Source organism: Dinoponera quadriceps, unplaced genomic scaffold (assembly GCF_001313825.1).
Source record: "Dinoponera quadriceps isolate SergipeBrazil2010 unplaced genomic scaffold, ASM131382v1 scaffold5229, whole genome shotgun sequence".
In the NCBI taxonomy this organism is placed as follows: domain Eukaryota; kingdom Metazoa; phylum Arthropoda; class Insecta; order Hymenoptera; family Formicidae; genus Dinoponera; species Dinoponera quadriceps.
In genome coordinates, this window is record NW_014559163.1 from 267,227 (window position 1) to 286,629 (window position 19,403).

The window sequence follows — 19,403 nt, forward strand, 5'->3', positions numbered from 1 at the left end:
CTTCTTATCATCCGTGTCTGTCCCGTCCCACTATCGGATTAACCGTTAACGGCGGGTTCCTTAAGTAAGTTCGCGAGAAACTCGCTAATACTAATTTGTCGAGTTCAGCGATAGTCCGTTAAGTTATAATCGGTTTTCGATACTCGTCGTCGTCGGACTGGGTCGACTGTTTCGCGATTTACGACTCGAAGTACGTGGCATTATTTTCACTTAAGTAACGCGGCGCGAAATGTGCGCCGTTTCTTTCGCACGGAAGACGTCCAAGTACGATCGTGGAATTTTACCGCCATGAGAGGGGCGTTTTACAATGCTGGCGGTCACGTAAATTACTGTGTAATTACGCACCGCTCGCGGAAAGGGTCGGGAAATATAATTACTGCCGAATGAATCGCGTGAAAATTTCTGTGACACGCGCGCACAATTACCGTGTCTATTTGTCGGACGTCTAAGTCAACCGTAGAGGAGCCTCGCGTCATGTGGATTTACCGAGTTCCGGGCAACGGCTTCCCATACGATGGCTCGTAAATGCGAGAATATCCCTTTTCGGAGAATTGCATTTGCGTATCGCTCCAAAATTGCGCCGGAGGTTAGCCGGAAGGGCACGAAGAGTTACGAGGGGTCACGCAAATCGACCGTGGAGATTTAAATAATTTGGATTTTACACCGGAGTAAATTCCAAACGCGAGTTCTCCCTTCGTTCCATCGAACGAGGGAGTTCTTATTGTCATCGCTCCGAAAGGAATTGTCCGTCCCCGCATTGCGTTGAGATCGCTATTGTCAAACTTTAACGAAATTGTCGCGTTTATTTTCCGATAAATATACTTCGCGCGAATCATACCCTACAATGATTACGACGAATCGTAACAGGTATTACATACTATAGTTTATTCATCCCTTTCGTTATTTAATCCTTCTCTCGTTCGTTTTTCACGCCATCGAATCGTGATAGATCGCAGGACGCGAGAGGGTCAAGAGAGGCGACGCGCTGAACGAACGCTGCTTGACCTATCGTTGTTCCGTTCTCGCGACCTGTGTTTCGTTGCGGTCGAAATATCGTTGGAATTTTTCCCGAGACGACACCGAATGTGCATCCCGTGCGCGGTCATCTCTGAGAGAGTTAGTTGCGGTTGGGAATTTCAAGGAATTGCCGCGTTGGTATACGTCCTCGTGAGACTGGAGTCGCGATATTATTCTCCACACAGCCCGAAATGGACGCTCGGTGTTATGCCGAGTATATTACTGGCGGCTCTCTCTTCGCCTCTCTTCTCTGCCTATCTCTCTCTGTATTTGCAAATTTTATCGCCGCCAACTCGTCCGTGGAAATTTTCAGTTGTCCCGCGCGATGTTTTATCGTCCGACACTTGAGCTTGTACGCCGCGATAAGCTCTCGCGATATTACACGTCATGTCGGATTCCACTTTGGTCGAATGACCGAATTGTGAAGGAAGGATTATCCTTATAAAAACTTTAATAAAAGCTCATTTTCGTCCTGTCTCGCGTATTCGTCAAAAATGTATAATTTTTAGCGGAGAAACATCGGGGAAAAACAGAATCACGATATCCGCGCTTGTCACACGTTTCATTCGTGACATGTTGATCATCGCTCCCATCGGCAAAGCTCCGCATCATTAGGTAATAAATGCGAGTTTAGAGAGTGAGATTTGCGGTTGCTAAAGTAGCGATGTTAAATTGACGATAATTTACTGTTTGCTCAACGGGTCTCAACAAGGCGCGACTCGACGGTTTAGCTCATTAATTTATGCGCGCGTTGTTGGCCATAAGTGCTTTGCCGTTGCATTGAGCAGATGCGGGAGCATTAAACGCACGATATGAACTTGCGCCGGAGTCACTGAGCAGGAAGGTCTCGCGTTCACCGACATTTCGTCTCTCGTAGTCTCGATCGAAGACAGTTTCGAGCTTTTCAATTCGAATTTCGCGCCGCGCGCCTCAAACTCTTGTTTGAACAAAACGTCCTCGAATGACGCGTACGGTAATACGAAATCAATTATTATCGCAGTAGAGTACAACCTAATAGGATCTTAAATGTCGCCTTTATCCTAACTTCACTGGCCTAACTTTGCCAAGCACAGTCGCAACACACCAACTGAAATTTCGTCGAAGTTTGACTACGTAATTACGCCAATTACTCAAGAGTTTCGTGCCATTTTCCTCCCCTCTGCTCGTCACGACAATTTGGATTTCCACGATAGTTTCCGGGAGCACCTCTTAACCCAAATCGTAAATTAGCTATCGCGAAATATCCGCTGACTTTATAAGTTATTGATTTTATATTGGTTGTATAATGCGCGATATAATACGAGCGCGAGATTAACCACCGTTTCACTGGCTACAGCGATATTAGCAAAGTTTGAAAACATTTTATATAGATACCCGGAAAACAGATAATCGATATTATTCGGTGACTTCGAAAGTAGAAGGAAGGAAGGCAGGCAGGAAAGAAGAGAGGAAGGAAGGAAGGAAGGAAGAAACGAAGAAAGGAAGGAAGGAAGGAAGGAAGAAAGAAAGAAAGGAAAAAAGAAAGAAAGAAAGGAGCTCGCTTCTTCGGATCGATCCACCCACGATTTTCGTTTACGACAGAAATTAGTTTCGCATAATCAACAACAAAAATCCAAGTATAGCTCGAAAGAAGCGAATCCTTCGTGAAGAAGAGTCAGGTCAAAATCGCACAGAATCCTCTCGCTATAGTAGACTCGTCGCACCTTCTCGGAAGACACTCTAATCCGCATCGATACATGGGATTATCGAATATCCTGGCCTGAAATACGTCTACGCGATAATACATCGCGGCTAGCTCATCTCCAGCCACAAGCACATTCCGATCGACGATAGATACCTGCCAATTATCGTGCCAATAGGTCCTATAATCATTTAGGACATAGCCAGCCGTTGTCGACTATTGCAACATCCCCTTGGCTCACCTAATGTGTGTCGTTAACGATAATATACGCTAGGTAACAGTAACGAGCTCGGAAATTCGCGAAGATGGTACTTTTTTTTTTTAATTATAACGCACCCTTCAAAACTGGCGTAGATAAAATTTCATCGTTCGATGAAGATCCACTCGAGGGTCTCATTATCTATTTATTCATTCGAAAGTCATCTTAAGCGTCCTCATCCACGAAGGACGTGCCAATTACAACACGGATGGTTTCCGCGGAAGTTTATCTGTGCTCGATAACTATCGGATTATCCTCCCGGTAATCACTGGTGACATGGACAACCGCGTGCGGGGTTCTCGCAATGACAGAGCTTTCGAGCTTCGCTCTTGGAGATGATTTCTTTTTTGATTCTTTCGCACGGAGGGGGGAAGGCCTCACTTACCACATCAATAAGTTGCGAGAGTTTGAGTTTGATGCACACGCGCAGCACGTCCGAGGTGTTCACCACGGGGCGCACGAGCTTGTTGTAGTTAGACAGCAGGTCGTCGTAGAGGCGCTTGGCGTCCGGATTCCCGGCGACGGCTCCGTGGACGACTAGCGCCGAGAGGAACCACACGCGCAGTGTTTCCCCGATTATGGGGGGCATCATGGTCCCCTGATTCCTCCACTATGAACGACGCGCCTAGCCTATTTGTGCCCTCTTTCTCTCTTTCTATCTCCCTCTCTCTCTCTCTCTATTTTTCTGTTAACCGCGCGAGCCACGTATCTACGTGAAGATAAATCGAAGATCAACCGTTGTGTCCTCGCAATTCGCATAGCGCATTCGCGAGCACGAACACCGCTTGGGAATCCCCCGTACATCGCGAATTTTATTTTATCTCTATCCCTAAGACTCTCGTCTCTTGAATTTTCGATTCAAACGAGCCACCTGAGTATAAAACTAAATAAATTCCGGATGCAAAACAGCTTCGACTATCGAGCTGCGAGGAAAGTGTCCCAGAAGTCACCCGCTTTCTACACATCGCGAATATTCGAAACGCGAAATTAAAAGGTACCGCTATTCCTTTAACGTCGCGACATTGGTTCGCTGTAGGCGAATGTGCAAGTCGCAGAATTTCGCTAAACCACTGTAGTCGCGAGAGAAGACGATTTCTCGTTGAATTTCCAGCCGGCGAGAAATCTGCAAAAATTTTTTGCCTCAAGACACGTAAACGAGAGAGAACACGCGTAAATGCCGGAATACTCCATAGACTAACACATAAGCGAAAAGCTCTAAGCCGAGCCGCTATATTACACCTTGCCAGACTACACTTCGTTACGGTATGTGCAATTCCCGGCATATAACATACCATGGACCGGGAACGATACAACTTGGTCCGCGGGCGGATTTATGGGTACAAGTAACGAGTTCAATCTCTCTCTCTCTTCCCCATATTCTTGCCTTCGAGCTCGTCGAGCGTCGCCGCGTAAAAAAATTTCGCTGCGCTGAATATAAAAATGATATCGCGCGATACGCGCGCTCTCCGCTGTCGCACGAAAAATTTGATCTATATTTAAATGTAATTTCCTTCTGAATTTCTTTTTTGCCTCCGCATGCGCGAAATGACGAGACGTTTCGCCTCGGTAGATTCGAGGGATTAATCCATCCGGTGATTAACGTCGTGACAAAGCCCACGATATCGATAACGGGAAATGCAACGGTAATCGCGACCATGTATGTGTAACTACGATGATACGAGCAGCAAACCGGAAACAATGACGGTGAACGATCCATGATCGCGAACCGCGATGTGTAACGACGTTAAAGTGTTCGGGCGGGCCGACACTTGGCATAGTCGGCCATTGATTTTCGACGCGTATTAGGGGCGCTAATCCGCGGCCACACATCGCGCCGCCGTCCGTCGTGGATCGGATTGATCGTTTGCTAGCAAATCGCGAGGCAGCGCATTCCATTCGCCGGCCGGTATTTAACGGAGTCAAACGAATAGAACGGCTGACCACGTCATTACGCGATTTACATCGCGGCGATTCCGCCGTGAACGCCACGATTGAGCGAGTTAACCGGCCAATTTTGAATTTGGACGTGGCGGCTGGTTTATTCCCTCCTCCCTTCCATTTCTCTCTCTTTCTTCCTTTTTTTTGCGTTGCTGTACGAGCGATGATGCTGTACGGTGAAATTGCGACAATTACGACGAGCCTGTGCGGTGCGCGATGGTCGGCACTTTTAACGTTTTACGATCGGACGCAACGCGCACGCGCGCGCTGAACACTGCTGATGTATCACGTTAAAGAGTTAAAATCGGATTTTTTGCATAATAATGACTGTAATATACATATTGCATGTAGAAAGAGAGGATCACTGTGTATCGAGGACTCTAAATTGTATTTCCACGAAAAGAGCTACGAAATGCAAGATTTTCAGTGTTAATTTCGTCACATCCGCAATTCAGCCTACTCGAAGTGAACGATAAAAAAAATTGGTGAAATTTTGACGACTCCTTTCCAATCATTTGAAAATGTTATCCCTGTGCGTTGACGTTCGGATGTAAATCCACGGCGATATGCGACGTCGTTTGATTCGTTTGTCGCGCGGAAATCCGGCCCGGGATTAGTGGATAAAATGCCGTCTCGTTTCGACGATTAGGATTATCTGCGCGGATTTTGCTTCGCTCTTCGCGAACTCATTCGGCATATCGACAGCTACGTTGCATCTCGCTGATATTCGCGTAAATGGGAAATTGATACTCGACCATTGATGCTTCGGTTAGCTAGCCTCGAGAGCGTTGAGATTTCCGCATTGCGGGTCACGTAACTATAGAGAGAAAGAGAGATAAATCCAAATTTCTCACGTAATAAATTCCGCGCGGTACACGCAACATTTATCCAGCACGTGTTAGTAATAATCGCGTTATTTTTATCCTCTGGTTCGGTTGTTACCGAGCGAAAAAGATCGATAAATCTGAACGGCTCGAATCGTCGTCGTTGAGATTCGGGTACCCGCAAAGTGATCGAGCGGGCACTTTCTCTCACCTGCCGTCAGGTGAGCGACTTCGAGATCGTAATTCACGTCAACGTCGGCGCACGCGGCCGACACGGTGCGGTATGAACGGCAGAATTTACGCGGGTACATACGCCCGACGACAAGGAAGGATCGATCAGCGTCCTGATCCCACCTCGTCTGCCACCGTGCGAATGTCTAATTGCTGTTGCCGCGCTAACTGGGTCAACGGTATATTATTTCAGATTAGCGGCGGAGCGGCGAAGAGCCGATCTCGCCGCGTTGTCATCAGCCTCGGATCTGCGTCTTAAGCAAAGTAGTATTTAACGAGAGAGAGTCGCTATTCAACATAAAAACCGACTATCAATATTGAGTCCGACAATTTTTAATAAACTAATGTCAGAGATAATCTGAATTATTAACATTTTATTCAATCACGATAACTTTATGAGAAAGACATTTTTGTTAAAGTATTTCTCTCTCTCTCTCTCTCAATATTTACAAGTTTCGTAACTCTATCAATTCTTAATTTTTACGAGAAACGGATAAATTGATTAAAACGGATGTCTCGAATCAATCTTACATCGAATTCAAGTATACCGAAGACAAAGCTTTACGCGTCGAAGAAGCCTTGTTTGCACGAATGTTACTGTTGTGTCCCAGAATATTTTCCTCGCATTGGAATCTACAATGGAAAATTCGTTGACTGACCTCTTGAAACTCGCATAATTCGCGCATCGAGCAATCCTGTGTCGTACGGCTCAAATAGATCTGAAACTGCTCCGGCCGAGCACAGATTAAACTCCGCTCCCTTTCCTTGTACCGCTTCTCTCTCTCTCTCTCTCTCTCTCTCTCTCCCCCCCCCTCTCTCGCTTCCTTTCTGTTTCTATCGGGAAAGTAAATTACTTTATAGCGCTCTTTGTGATCGCTCGAGTGCTTCCGAATAAGGACTGTTTCATGTGCGCGAGCGAATTCGATGGAAATCGAGACAATGAACTCGGGTCATCAGTCGATGCCGTTGTTGGATTAACGATCGACCCGTTTAATAGTTTTTTTTTGCCTCTATTTACATTTGCAGTGAAAAATTTTCAATGTAACTTTCGCGGTTGAAACACCATCAAACGGTCGACGTGCGCTGACGTTCCTATAGCGCCCCTAGCCTTGCATTACGATAGTTAATCACCGTTCGGATCAGAAAACGTAACCGCGATCGTATCGTCTTTGCAGCGAGACGCGTTTCGCACGAGATTACCGCCGATTAAGAAAAAAGTTATCAAGTGGAAATGGCACACAATGTAACGTTTTCAGCGACGTCCATCTCCGAAACTGTTTTAGCTCTGACGAGAAGGGTGAAGCCGGGAGGTTGGGCGGAAAATAGAATTGAAAACATTCGATCGATCGTACCGAGCAGCGAGCCAATGATCGCGAAACCGCGTGAAGTTTCTATTCTTGACAATCCATTAGCCTTCGGCTAGAAAGGCTCGCACACGGTATTGCACATGGGAATATTCGATTCGAACGCATAATTGAGAAGATCTAGAACGTACTTCACCGACGATGAAAATTTAAATGAGAGCCTGTCAAGTGCGCTTTGTCGATCAATTCGCCCAAGCTTTTGTGCGCGTATCGCGTACGTGTGCGCGTGAAACTTTTCATAATTTGTTATTCTAATCGTCATCAAATGCGAAATATATCCGCAAATTGACATATTAAATTAACGTGACAGATATTAAAGCTCATCATAATTTGACTGGGGCTGCCGCACTATTGATCGAGATAATGAACGATATGTCTCCATTTTCGAAAGCTATATCGAGAAAACCGCGTTGACGAAAATTAATTGGAAATAAATCTCTGCTGAATTTTTTTTATATAAAAAGAGATTATAAAAAAATGTTTACTTCGTTGGCACTTTAAGTAAACGATAATATAATTGAACGAAAGAGAGGGAGTTATAATAGCGAGAGAGTATGGAAGACAAACGGCGAAGAATTGATGTATCCTCGATAAAGGCTGCTAATATAATCAAGAGAACTCTCGGAAAGATGGAAGTCGCTCGCTAAATCATCGAGCGGATATTCTGGATTAGAGCGTTTATTAAGCTTCGATAAAAATCACAGCGCAATTCCAGCTCGGGCGTCGGGTGGAATTTTGCATGCGGGCGCAATGGGGAGGATTTTGCACGGCGCAGGATATTGAATCTGGTGCGCGCGCGAAAGGTGTGGCGGGCGGGAAATAATAAAAAGAACGCCACGCGACATCGCGTGTCTCCGTCGAAATGTCTCGACGATCGTCGCCAAGTCTCGATTAGATAATTTTACTTGTGTAAAAATCGCGCCCCCATCTCCTCGTCACGTTGTCCGCGCTTTCGGCGATTAAAGTTTACGCGATTAGCGCAGCAGCTGTCACGAGGGAAGGAGACAGAGAGAGAGAGAAAGTGCGAGCGCATGAGGCGAGCTCGTAACTTCGCTTTAATTATTCGCGATAATATCTCACGCGCGATTAAATTTTCGTGATAAATTCCGCAGTATTATTCACGCGCAGAACCGCAATCGCTCCCCTCGCAGCCAGGAGAGCGGCGTTCCTCTCCTCTGCACTCGCGATTCATTACATAACGAACTTTGGACTCGGCGCGTAAACATTTTCGCGAATCACGCACAGGCTTTCGATACGTGTCATAGGCGAGTTTTTACATCTGTCGATCAGTGGATCAACTTTCGCAAAATTTCGGTGACACTGCGGGAAGCCCGAACCACCCTCCGAAATCCCCATTTCCCGTTCATTAAAGCGGCGAAAGCTAGGAAGGTAACCCCCTCGCGCCTGCCGGCAAGCACACTCGGGAGCCCCGATGAAATCCCGGTCGAAGGGGCGGATAATCCGCGTTCCCAAGCGGTGTCCGCGGACGGAGGGCGAGGACGAGTTTAGCTCGACACTGACCTAACCCTCGCGCGCACTCCAATCCACGCCGGTCTCTCGCAGCAGCTCTCGGGACCGCTGCACACTCGCACGCACTGCACCCACGACTGAAGGTGGGTACCGCGGCTCTCTCGTGGTCGGCGGGGGTGCGCCGGGATCTCGGTCGCTTGGAGGCGCCACCGGGTGCGCGCACCACCGGGCGCGGTGAGACGGACGGAGGGTTGGTCTGCCAGGATAGGGGCGGCGAGGACTCTCCGGGTAGACTCGCGCGCGTCAGGAATTCGGAGCGGCTCTGCGCGCGCGTCCGTCGTCACGCGTTTCCGAATCGCTGCCACGGCGAATACACCGTTTAGAAAAAGCGTTCTGTTTGCTCTTGTCGTGAAGAGCGGTTTCATCGCGTACGAAATAGATTATGATGGAATCGTTGATTCGTGTGTTGGGAGGCGCCGTTAACAGCACGACCCCATCTCGGGCGGCAGTTTTTGGAAGAAATAGCGTTTTATTTGGGTCGTACAGTTTAACGCGTCGGCATCCTTAACAAGCTCAGGCAATTGTCTTGTGACGTTAATTGCGCGATTTTTCAGGATTACCGTGGGACCTCGCTGAATACTAAACCCTCCACCATAAACGCGATGCGAAATGATTAATCATACTATCGCCGCGCGGATAATCTCGTTGAAAAATTGGCTCGTTTGCACGCGGCGTTGTTGCCCGGAAAATAATCCGAAACAAGAGTAACGTCGCGCTTCTAACATAGAATATCGTAATTTTCCATAATTATACTGTCACCTCGAACATACGTGAGCTCGATCGTCTCGTCTCATCAGTTTAATCTAAATTCGCCATGTTGAGTCTCCTTCGGGCGACGAATATGCCATTCTCGCTAAATATGCAGCCGATACCGATGCTGGAGATACAGTTGACGACGCCGGGAGAGATAGCGGATCTCTCGCGTGAATTTAATTTAACGTCGTTCTCGTGTGAGGCCCATAACTCCATCGTTTTACAGCGCAGGACTCCAGCCAACTCCTGCGAAGAGAAGCTCTAGAAGCGTAACGACGCCGCGGCTGGTTTCTTAGCCGGAACAATGTATCGGTAGCGTCGTATAACGGAGCGTATTAACCGCCGCAACTAAGCTTCCGACGAGTATTGATGAATTAAGACGGCGATAGGGTAAAGCGAGTTCGGCGTGGCTCTTTCGTGAGTCGAAGACAGACCGGATCGCAATGAAACACAAGCGGCTGGGGAGGAAGGAGGGGGACGAGTCGTTTCGATTCAGAGTAGCTCATTTATCACCGGACTTCGGGCGCTAATCCCCCTCTCGACGACTAAGGAAAAAACGGGGGTGGATGGGAGGTATACGCCGTGCCGGCGGCAAACGGAATAAAGCGGGTGAGGGTTGTTTGCCAAGAATTAAACTCTTCCCCCTTAATTCATCGGACAGGTCGTTATGGTGCGGACGCTTCAAACGGACGTGAACCAGAAATCCAAATCAAATCGTCCGCCGCTTCGTTCGCGCTCGAGATTTCCTCTCGCTGATCCTTACGAGCGCCTTGAGTATCGACCACCGCGAGAGATATTTTTTCCCGAGAGAACGATTAAATATTCCGGTGTACGATGAATTACGATGCTTCCTGCGCGCCCGCGTTTCGCACGATCATCGTTCTTAATCGTCTCCGAGGGAAAAGTAATTGAAGGAAGCGAAGAAGAAGAGAGAGAGTGAGGGACACGTTCCAATTAGGGAGATGGATTTCGAAACAACTTACCGCGGAAAATTCGATCGTCGTTATATCGCGCGTATCACACTCGATGTGACGTCACTTTGTGCCGAAAGCCTCCCTTTTGCATCTTTTCGCGAAACGTAAGCTCAATTCCGTCGCGTAAAGCCGCGACGACAAAAGCATCACCTGCTTTTTTCAGCAGGCCGAGTCGATTTTTCTCTCCAGACCATTGTGCGGCGTTACACATCCTGTATCGGGCGATCGGAGTGAGGCGGGGGCGGTGATGGTGGTGGGTTGACGTGGGAGTTCCATACTTGAAGGGGGTCTTGGCGAGATTCCAATAATCTCCTCGGATCACCACCATCGGCACTACCTATTCCTCGCGATTCAAACTGGGCACGTGAGGTCGCCCGACCGATTTACCGCTGTCCAACGTACGTGTGTACATACGTGTGTCGCGTGCACGTGTACGCGTGTGTGATCACATCGAGGTGAAAAATGTCAGCTGGCGTCACCGGAATTAGAATCCGGGAAAATACAAGCCGGAAAAGTACGCGATTGGGCCATCGATCTTGCGCCCGTGTCTGCTTACGTGAAAGTTACTCCCCCTCTTTCCTCTCTTTCTTTCTCGCTCTTTTCTTTCCCCTTTCGCCCTTTCTTTCTTTGTATGCGAGTGCAACGCAAAATAAAAAGAAATCCGTCGACACAAACGATTACATTTTAGCAGCTGTATGCTCGGGTTAAGTGGAATGCAGCTCCGAAATGTAGAAAAACATCGTCGTGGAGAACCGTTTTCTCACTGTTGACGCTAATGTAGAATCGCGCGCGCGACATGTGAAGAAAATCGATCGCGCACAAAGGAACGAGTCGCTCTGAGAAGGCTGAGGGATACGCGATTATTAAAATCGACAGAGTGATAAGCTGGAAATTTTGCACGACGCGACAACAAAAAGCTGATATCACGCGCCGTTGTTACAATCGATCGTTCGCATTCACGATTACAAGAAGGGAGGCGCGAACGTTACGAGGAGAAAGACGGGGGGTGATCCATGAATACTTTTCAGGGTGCGTCCGGTGACCCGGTAAAAGTTAGATATCCAAGACGACGGAATTTAAAGCTGGCTCGCTCCGGGCGTAGCAACTTGATTGGAGTCAAAGTGTCCTCGATGGAAATTACCTCTGTATTACCGTCGAGATTTTGCTTCGTATATGTAGTCAAAGCACTCAGCGGATACGCTCGCGAACACAGAAGTTACTATTAATTTCAAGTCCGACACAGTTCGCGATGTTTCAGCGGCAGGAGTTGATTCTCAGTTTAAATCGAGTTATCGCTATAGAATTTCCAAACTGTGATCCGCGCCACTCTCTCCGAGGCCACGGAGAAGATGAAGGGATATATCCCTTTTATTGAGAGAGAGAGAGAGAGAGAGAGAGAGAGAGAGAGAGAGAGAGACAGACAGAGCGTTCAGTAGATTATAATCCGCGACGTGTATCGCTAAGCCTGATTAAAATTCGTCCATTATCTTGGCGAGGGGAAAATTCCTATTCGCAAGTTGTATTTTAATTGATTGATAGCGCGCGCAAAACATACATATTGAGTAAAAATTTCGCACGACAGTATAAATTAATGGAGCACGCGAGTGCAACTTTCGTGCACGTACACACGCAAATTGGACGAATTGATCCTTCGTCTCTGCGCTGTCGTTAATTATAACTTTGAATAGTTATTTCTGTAAATTTCGTTGTGTCGCGCAATCGATGTTGTTTCGTCATCGTCGTTGTGGGCACAAGGAGTTGGTTTTGTTTCGCGATGTCGAAGTAGAATCTTCCCCGAAACTTTCGAGTTCTCTTTGACGGCTCTTTCGGGCGCAAATCTGTCAGAATCAACAGAGGCCTCGGCGCGAGTTGCTGCCGTAGGAAAGCGTACTGCACACGATGTTGATTCAGGTGTCTACCCCTGGAACTTTAGTAAAGAAGAATATATCTTCGTCATATATGTTCCGGCAAATATTTTACAGTTTAACGCAAACATATTTCTTCGCCATCATTGCGACGCCGATCGGCGGTGCTCAACTCGTCCTGTCGTCGCGAGACCACCGATAATCGCGCGGCAAAATCGTTAGGATCGTTAGGATCATTCTTTCGATATCAAGAGTATTAACGTCCCTCCTCGCAGTAAATGTTGAGCGCGTTGCGAAAACTCGCGGCAAGATAAATTCAATTAAACGGAAAAACGATCGCACAAACATTCAGCACGATCGACAGTTTAATTAAATTTATTTTGCATCCGGCGCGAAATCAAGCGGGCATGCTTGATTAAATCTATTTTGAAAATCCGATCGCGCATCATTAAAATTCAACCGGTCGAAAATTTGGAAACCTTCCCATCTTTATTGTCGAGAAGACGTGAAGAGTTCCAAGCTCTCGATTGAACGGTAATTCTAAATCTAGCGGTAACGTGATTAATGTAAACTTGCGTCTGGCTCACAATTCTCACAATACGTTACGCAACAATATAATAAAAAAATATTAGTTGTCGTTACACGACGAAAAGGCAGGAGAGGGTCGAAATGAACACGTAATTTTTATTTTTCACGATCAGTATTTAACCGTGTCGACGTATTCTCGTCTATTTTGTTGATATCACCTAGGGTTCTCCACTTGGTTTCACGTATGAGCACATAAGCACGTGCATATGGCGAGAAACGGCCGGAAAGGGAAACAACGATTCCGCAGTGATTCGGCAATCCTGGAGGACTGCAGTTTGCTCGCATTCAGATGCCAAGCGAAGGCGACTCGACAAATTGTGCCAGTAAGCTTGGACGTCTGCAAGGACCTCCGCTGCAAATTTCAACAATTCGACGGCAGTGCCAACCTGTCGTCGGCCAGGGTAATTCCCCCGAGAATTTTCCGCGAGGATTCCAAGCGTAGTTGATATTCGATCATTGATGATGTATCCTCGGTTTCTTTCGAAAAAGTCATTCTCGCGATCGTCCGCAATTTTGTCAAAATAAACACGAGGCAAGCGTGCGATACGTTTAGATAATCGATTTTCACGATTCACCTAAAATCAAGGAAAAATAACCAAATCATCGAGTTATTATACGTATAATGTAACAAGATGTAACCGCATTAAATTATAACGGTAGACAATTAATCGGTCATACAATAGCGATAATAGCGATAATAACTAGATTCTATTCAATTAGCTTTCTATTCAAGCAAATAATTTCAATTGCGTTAGATACTTAACGATTACGGTTACACTATCATCCGCGTTTAATCAATACGTAAACGCATCGTCTGTATTCGAATTACCGCGACTGTTAACGTGACTTGTTTTAAATTCCATTAGAATGTCCAACCGTGGTTGGCGCGTAAAAATTTAAGTAAATTAGCACGGCACGGCCGATTAAAAACACTGCTTCTTGCAATTTGCGCGGTTTGTTTGCACGGCTTTCCCTATCTCTCTCCCTCTCGTTGGAGCTTATGAATTATGAATGTTCTTTCGTAGCGGCTAAAACATTTTCGTGCAACTCGTTATCTCGTCGTGCGAAAGCACTTTACCATTTTTCTAATAAAACACTTATGAGTATTTTCTTTGAAGTGAAAAGGCCGAGAGAGTTATTTCTCTTAATTCTCGGCTCCAAAGTTACATTTTTCCTATCATGTGAGTTACATTATTAAAAACGCATTTAGTTCTATCGCAGTTCGCGTGCGAAAAGGTTCAAATGACATTACGGATGCTGAGTCTTTCCATTCACGAATTTGCTTTTATGTTTTTAGAGTTCGAGATTCTACATTGATTAATCATACAATTTTATTACATAGAAGAATATATTTCTTATACCTTTACGATAATATAAACATTGAATTATATTATATTATATTATGTTATATTATATAAACATTGAATTATATTATATTATATTATATTATATTATATTATATTATATTATATTATATTACTTAAAAAATGAAGGTTCTTCTGACCTGCGTTGACTCTTACCGCAACTTCGATTTGTCAGTAAAAGCAGTGACGGCTGGTAACGAGGACTTTGAAACTACGTTCTGATATAACAGCCGATCCTCTAAATGCGACTAAATAGACCACCTGGTACCATCTAGCGGTAGGAGCCAGATAAAAATGCCCTGTAACATTTAGTTATGAGAAGTCTACGAACATCATATAAAAAAAACCTATCAACACAGAGATTAATGGAGTTTAAAAATATCGAGCAGATAAGTAATCCTTTGATAAGAAAGAAGGAAAAAGATGAGAAAGAAATGAGTATCGATTTATCGATCGTATATCACACTCATCTTTGGTGCTCTTTTTGAAAAACTCCGAATGCATAGCTTAAATAGAAGTTTAAAACAATTTTGTCATCATTGTATTGTAATCTGCGATAAAAAAATGTGCTTTTTTTGAACGCGTTATTTTACCTTACTGAGTGCAGATAACGTAGAAAGTCCTGTGCTACCTATTTATACCTCAGTAAGTCGCGCTTTTACCAAGTGAAGTATAGTCGGCTTTCACCAGCTGTTATGCAGCTATATATGCGAACATTACAGTATTATGTCTTTTATCTTTGTCAAAAATGTATATAATTGGTCGTAGAATTTCTAATTATCAGTGCAAGGAAAAATTTGATTTGCGCCGTCATGAATTACGTATTAATCTACTAAAAAGTTTTATGAATTAACGAGATAAATAATTTTTCCATTTTTATACAAAATATATAAATAAAACAAGATCTGAAGTGCCGAAAAATTGAAACTGTGGTCGGTGTAGTGTGGACTGTTTCGTTGGCAACCGAAACCGAAATGGCACGTGAGAATCGTGAGAGCCTCGGACTGGGTTATTTCTGTAATCGTACTGGATTATTATTTCAACGCAGATACGGACGTATACGATATAAGTGTACAGCACGCTAAATAGTACATTGCCCTGAAGAGTAGAAACGATTAAACGCGTCTAATTTTACCTAGGTTAAAGTCGACGAAATTGATGACTCGATAACTTTCTATTTGTCTTCTGGCCAAATTGTACCGGAGAACTTCGTGAATGTCTTTATAAACAGGCGCGCGTACGCGGAAGTGAAGAGAGAGAAAACACAATTTAGATCAGATCAGATGCAATTGATCTAGGCAGTTAGCAAATCTTGTTATTGAAATTATTCTGAAACAAAAGACATGGTTACGATAAAAATACAACACATTATCCATGACACGAAATGTCACTCGTCGACGAGTAGCAACATTTTTATTTCCGGACGATCGTACAAATAATTTTTGTGGAATGTATGTGATAATGCACGTAAAATATCTTTTTGTCTATGTGTTTGCGCATCCTTTCTCGGCGACGTATTGTAGGCTCATTAATTCACCGGACCAAACATTATCATAATCGATAAATTAGGTAGCAGCGACTGTACGCTCTCGGTAATCGGAAGCACAATTATTTCGTGGTTGACATGTCCCATCGGATCGATATATCTGGCGTTGTACAATACTCGTGTCCACATCCGTCCTCATGACAAACACTTCACCGGCAGTTCCATAAATTCCCGTCGTCTTCGCGCGAATCCGCAATAAATTAAACGCAAGGTGCCGACATTGTTTTGTTTACGATAACGTTATGCAAAGATTTTGAATGCAAGAAATTATGGATTTTACAATTAGCAGAATGGAATATTACAGTTCTTTCGTTCGTAATTTCGCCGTTTATCTTCGTAGTCTCTATTAACTCGCTGATGGGGACGATTTCTTTTCTAGCGTTTCTAAAAGTAGAATTATAAATTATCTTCGTGATATATGTAATATTGGTCGCACGGCAACAAGCAGCTACTGACTACGAACTACAAACTAGAATGTACGTTATCGCTGATATCCAATCGCCAATAATCAACATCTACGAAAACGTTTACACTAACGGATTGCCACTTTCGATACGATAACGTTTCACTTCTCTATGTTTATATAATTTATCTCGATATTTTCCTTAGCAGAAGTTCCTCTTGAATTAGAAAATCGGCAAAATTATACCAATTCTCATGACTTGTAATGTTATTGTAAAATCCATGTTCGTATAACTACGCAAATAATCTCGGCATTATTCGCAGTTTCTGTGATGCACCTCTCCCTCAATCCGTAGGTTCGGACCTACAACACGTCACCATCTTGTAGTGAGCCGCGTCCATCGCGTGGTTCAGCTGTTCTTTGAGCTCTCGGGCTTTCACGTATACGTCTTCCTTCATTAAATTGTAGCACATGGCAATAAGACCCATTCCCAGCAGCAGGTAAACGAAATTAATGATGAGCTTTGTCTGGTTGCTCTGTGCGGAGTCGCCTTGCTTCCAGCCAGGCACCAAGTCGCCCAAACCGATCTTGCAGAGCGACGTGACGCAAAAGTAAGCGCTGTCCAGGTAATCCCAATCCTCCCATTCGGCGAACATGATCGAACCGGCGAGAATGTAGCCGAATATCACCCAAAGACAAGCGGTCGACGGTACGGTGATCCTCTGTCCGGGTTTCCGTTGGCCGGTGCACTCGTGCAGTCGCGTATACAGCCAACGGAAGGTCTGCGCGAGCACCTTGCCCATGTTGAGGAAGTAGAGCACGTAGAGCGGAATGCCGAGGACCGCGTAAACCACAGTGGCGCCTTTGCCCCACTGGGTCTTCGGCACCAGGCTGCCGTAGCCGATCATCGTGAATACCGACAGGCAGAATATCAACGCCGCCGGGAACGTCCACAGATCGACGGCCTTGAGGCCGCTGCAGTTGACCTTGTTGCGCTCGTTGGTAGTGATGTTCTCCTGGTAGCGCAGCAGGATATTGTTGGACACCTCGCAGAAGGCGGTGCGGTTGAACACGTTGACCGATTGATTGCTCGCGGTGCCGAACCACAACTCGTCCGCGTACTCTTTGCGGATGGCTTCGCGCACGCATACCACCTCCGGCTCCTCCATAGTCTCGATCGTCATGAAACCGAAGGCTCCCACGATCGCGTAGCCCACTACCAATCCACCCACGCCCACCTGGGTGCACATAAAGGCTACCAGCTTGCGACAGCAGTCTTTGACGCGTTCCCGCGGATCGACGCCGGTCGACGTCGAGGACGAGTCTCGGCTCCTCAGGGAGGACCTCATCATCGGGACGCCGGAGCGCGGCATATTCCGACGCGAACTACCAGCGACGAAGGGACGCACATGGAAAACACCACCACCTTGATGCTGATACTCGGCGGCAACTCGCGCGCCGCTTTTCTATTTCTGGTTTACGGGACGCCCCTCCGCGCGTAGATTTTCCTTCTCGTTTTCTCCTCCGGAATTCTGCTCTATCTACTTCTCGGCCCTCCCCCTCTCTCTTTTTTCACTTTTCTTTTTTTAATCGTGCAGCCCCTACCACGTTGCGTGACTACATTTCCGTGGACCACTCTCCTCTCACGGGTCATTCTCGCGAGATTGGAATCGGTGTGGTGGCTTGGAATTTATCGTTGGACGCTTATACGAAGAAAATATACAAATTGAAAGTCGAGACGTTAGCTCTTAACTATTTAGGATTGAATTCAATCAATCACTCATGGATAAGCTGCAATTATGATGGACTCAAGCTTTCGAATTAGACGGGAGAGTTATGTGATATATATATATATATATATACGTCGGACTACTTGAGATCGCATACATTGTGAGCTAATGCTGCCGCGTGTTATTTTGACTAGATTGTTTTAATTCCGGACGTGACTTACTCCCCATCGACGACGACACACGTCCGTTCGGTGAAAGAATAACTCCGTTACGAAGCGGTTATTCGCACAAATGGACTCTGTGAATTTTACTATTTTTACCGGCGCGTCTACGAACGCTGAATTCGTGGGAACGCACGGTTTGCGTGGAACTTGAAATAGTTACACGGCTGTGACGCTGCCAAATAACATTTCGCCGCGCGAGGCCGATGAAAAGGCTTCTTTAATCACGAATGGAAATATAGCACAAAAGGTTATAATAAGGCTGGCGTTGTGTGAAAGGATTGCAAAGTAGCTGTGTGCGTGTGTGTGTGTGTGAGAACGACTTTAACACGATGTGTCATCGTTCTCGGGATTCCAATCAGCATCACGAGAATATCGGAACTTCGAGGGGGAGATGGAGAGGATCGTGTGACATAATTAACCGCATCATCGTGAACGGGGGAGAATTCCCCTTTGTCGAATTGATTTTCCCTTTGTGAAATCGCATGTGTGGAAACCAGACGTAAATTTAATAATATTTCCCGAGCTGACGTGCTGCGCTATCGTTTTGATTTTAACGTGGATGCCCGCTTAAATGGACTTGTGCAAATCTTGTTAGAATAAACTTTACGACATTGACACTCGCGACATGACTGTCGTTCGTGTTCTGAAGCTAAACGAGATATCTCAGGGAAATATATATTTTGTCTCGAACACCATGGATGAGAATGAAAGAATCGAGCGGAAAAGTTTTAGAATGAAGATTCCCGATTTCAGACGTACAATTTCGTGAAACGGGACTTCTCACGTAAGTTCTTTTTCTTTCTTTCTTTTTTTTTTATTACCATCTTTCATCAGGAGAATGTCAAACTCTGGCGGAAAATTCGTTCGCAATCTGCCGCCGATATCGATTGGAGACGCGCCTCTCAAATTCACTGATCGAGAGTTTTAAGTGAATTCGAGGGGTGGATACCTCGTCAGCGTCTCCTCGAGAAATTTGCTATTTAGATCAGTCGAGTGGCGATCGTCGTTCGAGTTACATCTCGGCAAAATGACGCTATGTGCACCACGTGTGAAATTTGACTTAGGTCGTCTGCTGGTGGTTACGTTAACATTGCTTTGCACAGGTAATGAGA

General features: G+C 45.6%; 3 protein-coding genes across 8 annotated transcripts in view; 1 reads left to right on the top strand and 2 right to left on the bottom strand.

Annotated features, from left to right (window-relative positions):
* The window catches only part of LOC106750206 (acetylcholine receptor subunit alpha-like), a 129,420-nt gene extending 120,510 nt beyond the window's left edge, over positions 1-8,910 (bottom strand). Inside the window, exons 1-2 of one of the 2 annotated variants that reach the window (XM_014630371.1) lie at positions 8,836-8,910; positions 3,343-3,666 (exon numbers count right to left, since the gene is read on the bottom strand). In XM_014630371.1, coding sequence (XP_014485857.1) covers positions 3,343-3,549 — 207 coding nt within the window. In that variant the 5' untranslated portion in view covers positions 3,550-3,666; positions 8,836-8,910. Of the gene's footprint in view, positions 1-3,342; positions 3,691-8,835 lie in introns of those variants that run through there. The other variant, XM_014630372.1, reaches the window with a different exon arrangement.
* LOC106750208 (putative carbonic anhydrase 3) overlaps positions 1-19,403 on the top strand; it is a 45,919-nt gene that overhangs the window by 20,549 nt on the left and 5,967 nt on the right. For 2 of the 5 annotated variants that reach the window (XM_014630378.1, XM_014630375.1), the window contains exon 1: positions 18,545-19,394. The exons of 1 other annotated variant lie outside the window; for it this stretch is intronic. Coding sequence is in view for 1 of the 4 variants with exons in the window: in XM_014630375.1 (XP_014485861.1) it covers positions 19,319-19,394 (76 nt within the window). In the remaining 3 variants the exon portion in view is untranslated. 2 more of the 5 variants (XM_014630377.1, XM_014630380.1) reach the window with 2 other exon arrangements.
* Positions 15,760-17,728, bottom strand: LOC106750207 (potassium channel subfamily K member 9). The gene has a single exon (XM_014630373.1). It carries the CDS (start codon positions 17,708-17,710, stop codon positions 16,682-16,684), a length of 1,029 nt encoding a protein of 342 aa, XP_014485859.1. The 5' UTR covers positions 17,711-17,728; the 3' UTR covers positions 15,760-16,681.

What these genes read in the sequence shown, in the direction of transcription:
- LOC106750207 (XM_014630373.1), bottom strand. Translation starts at nt 17,710, where the DNA reads ATGCCGCGCTCCGGCGTCCCGATGATGAGGTCCTCCCTGAGGAGCCGA.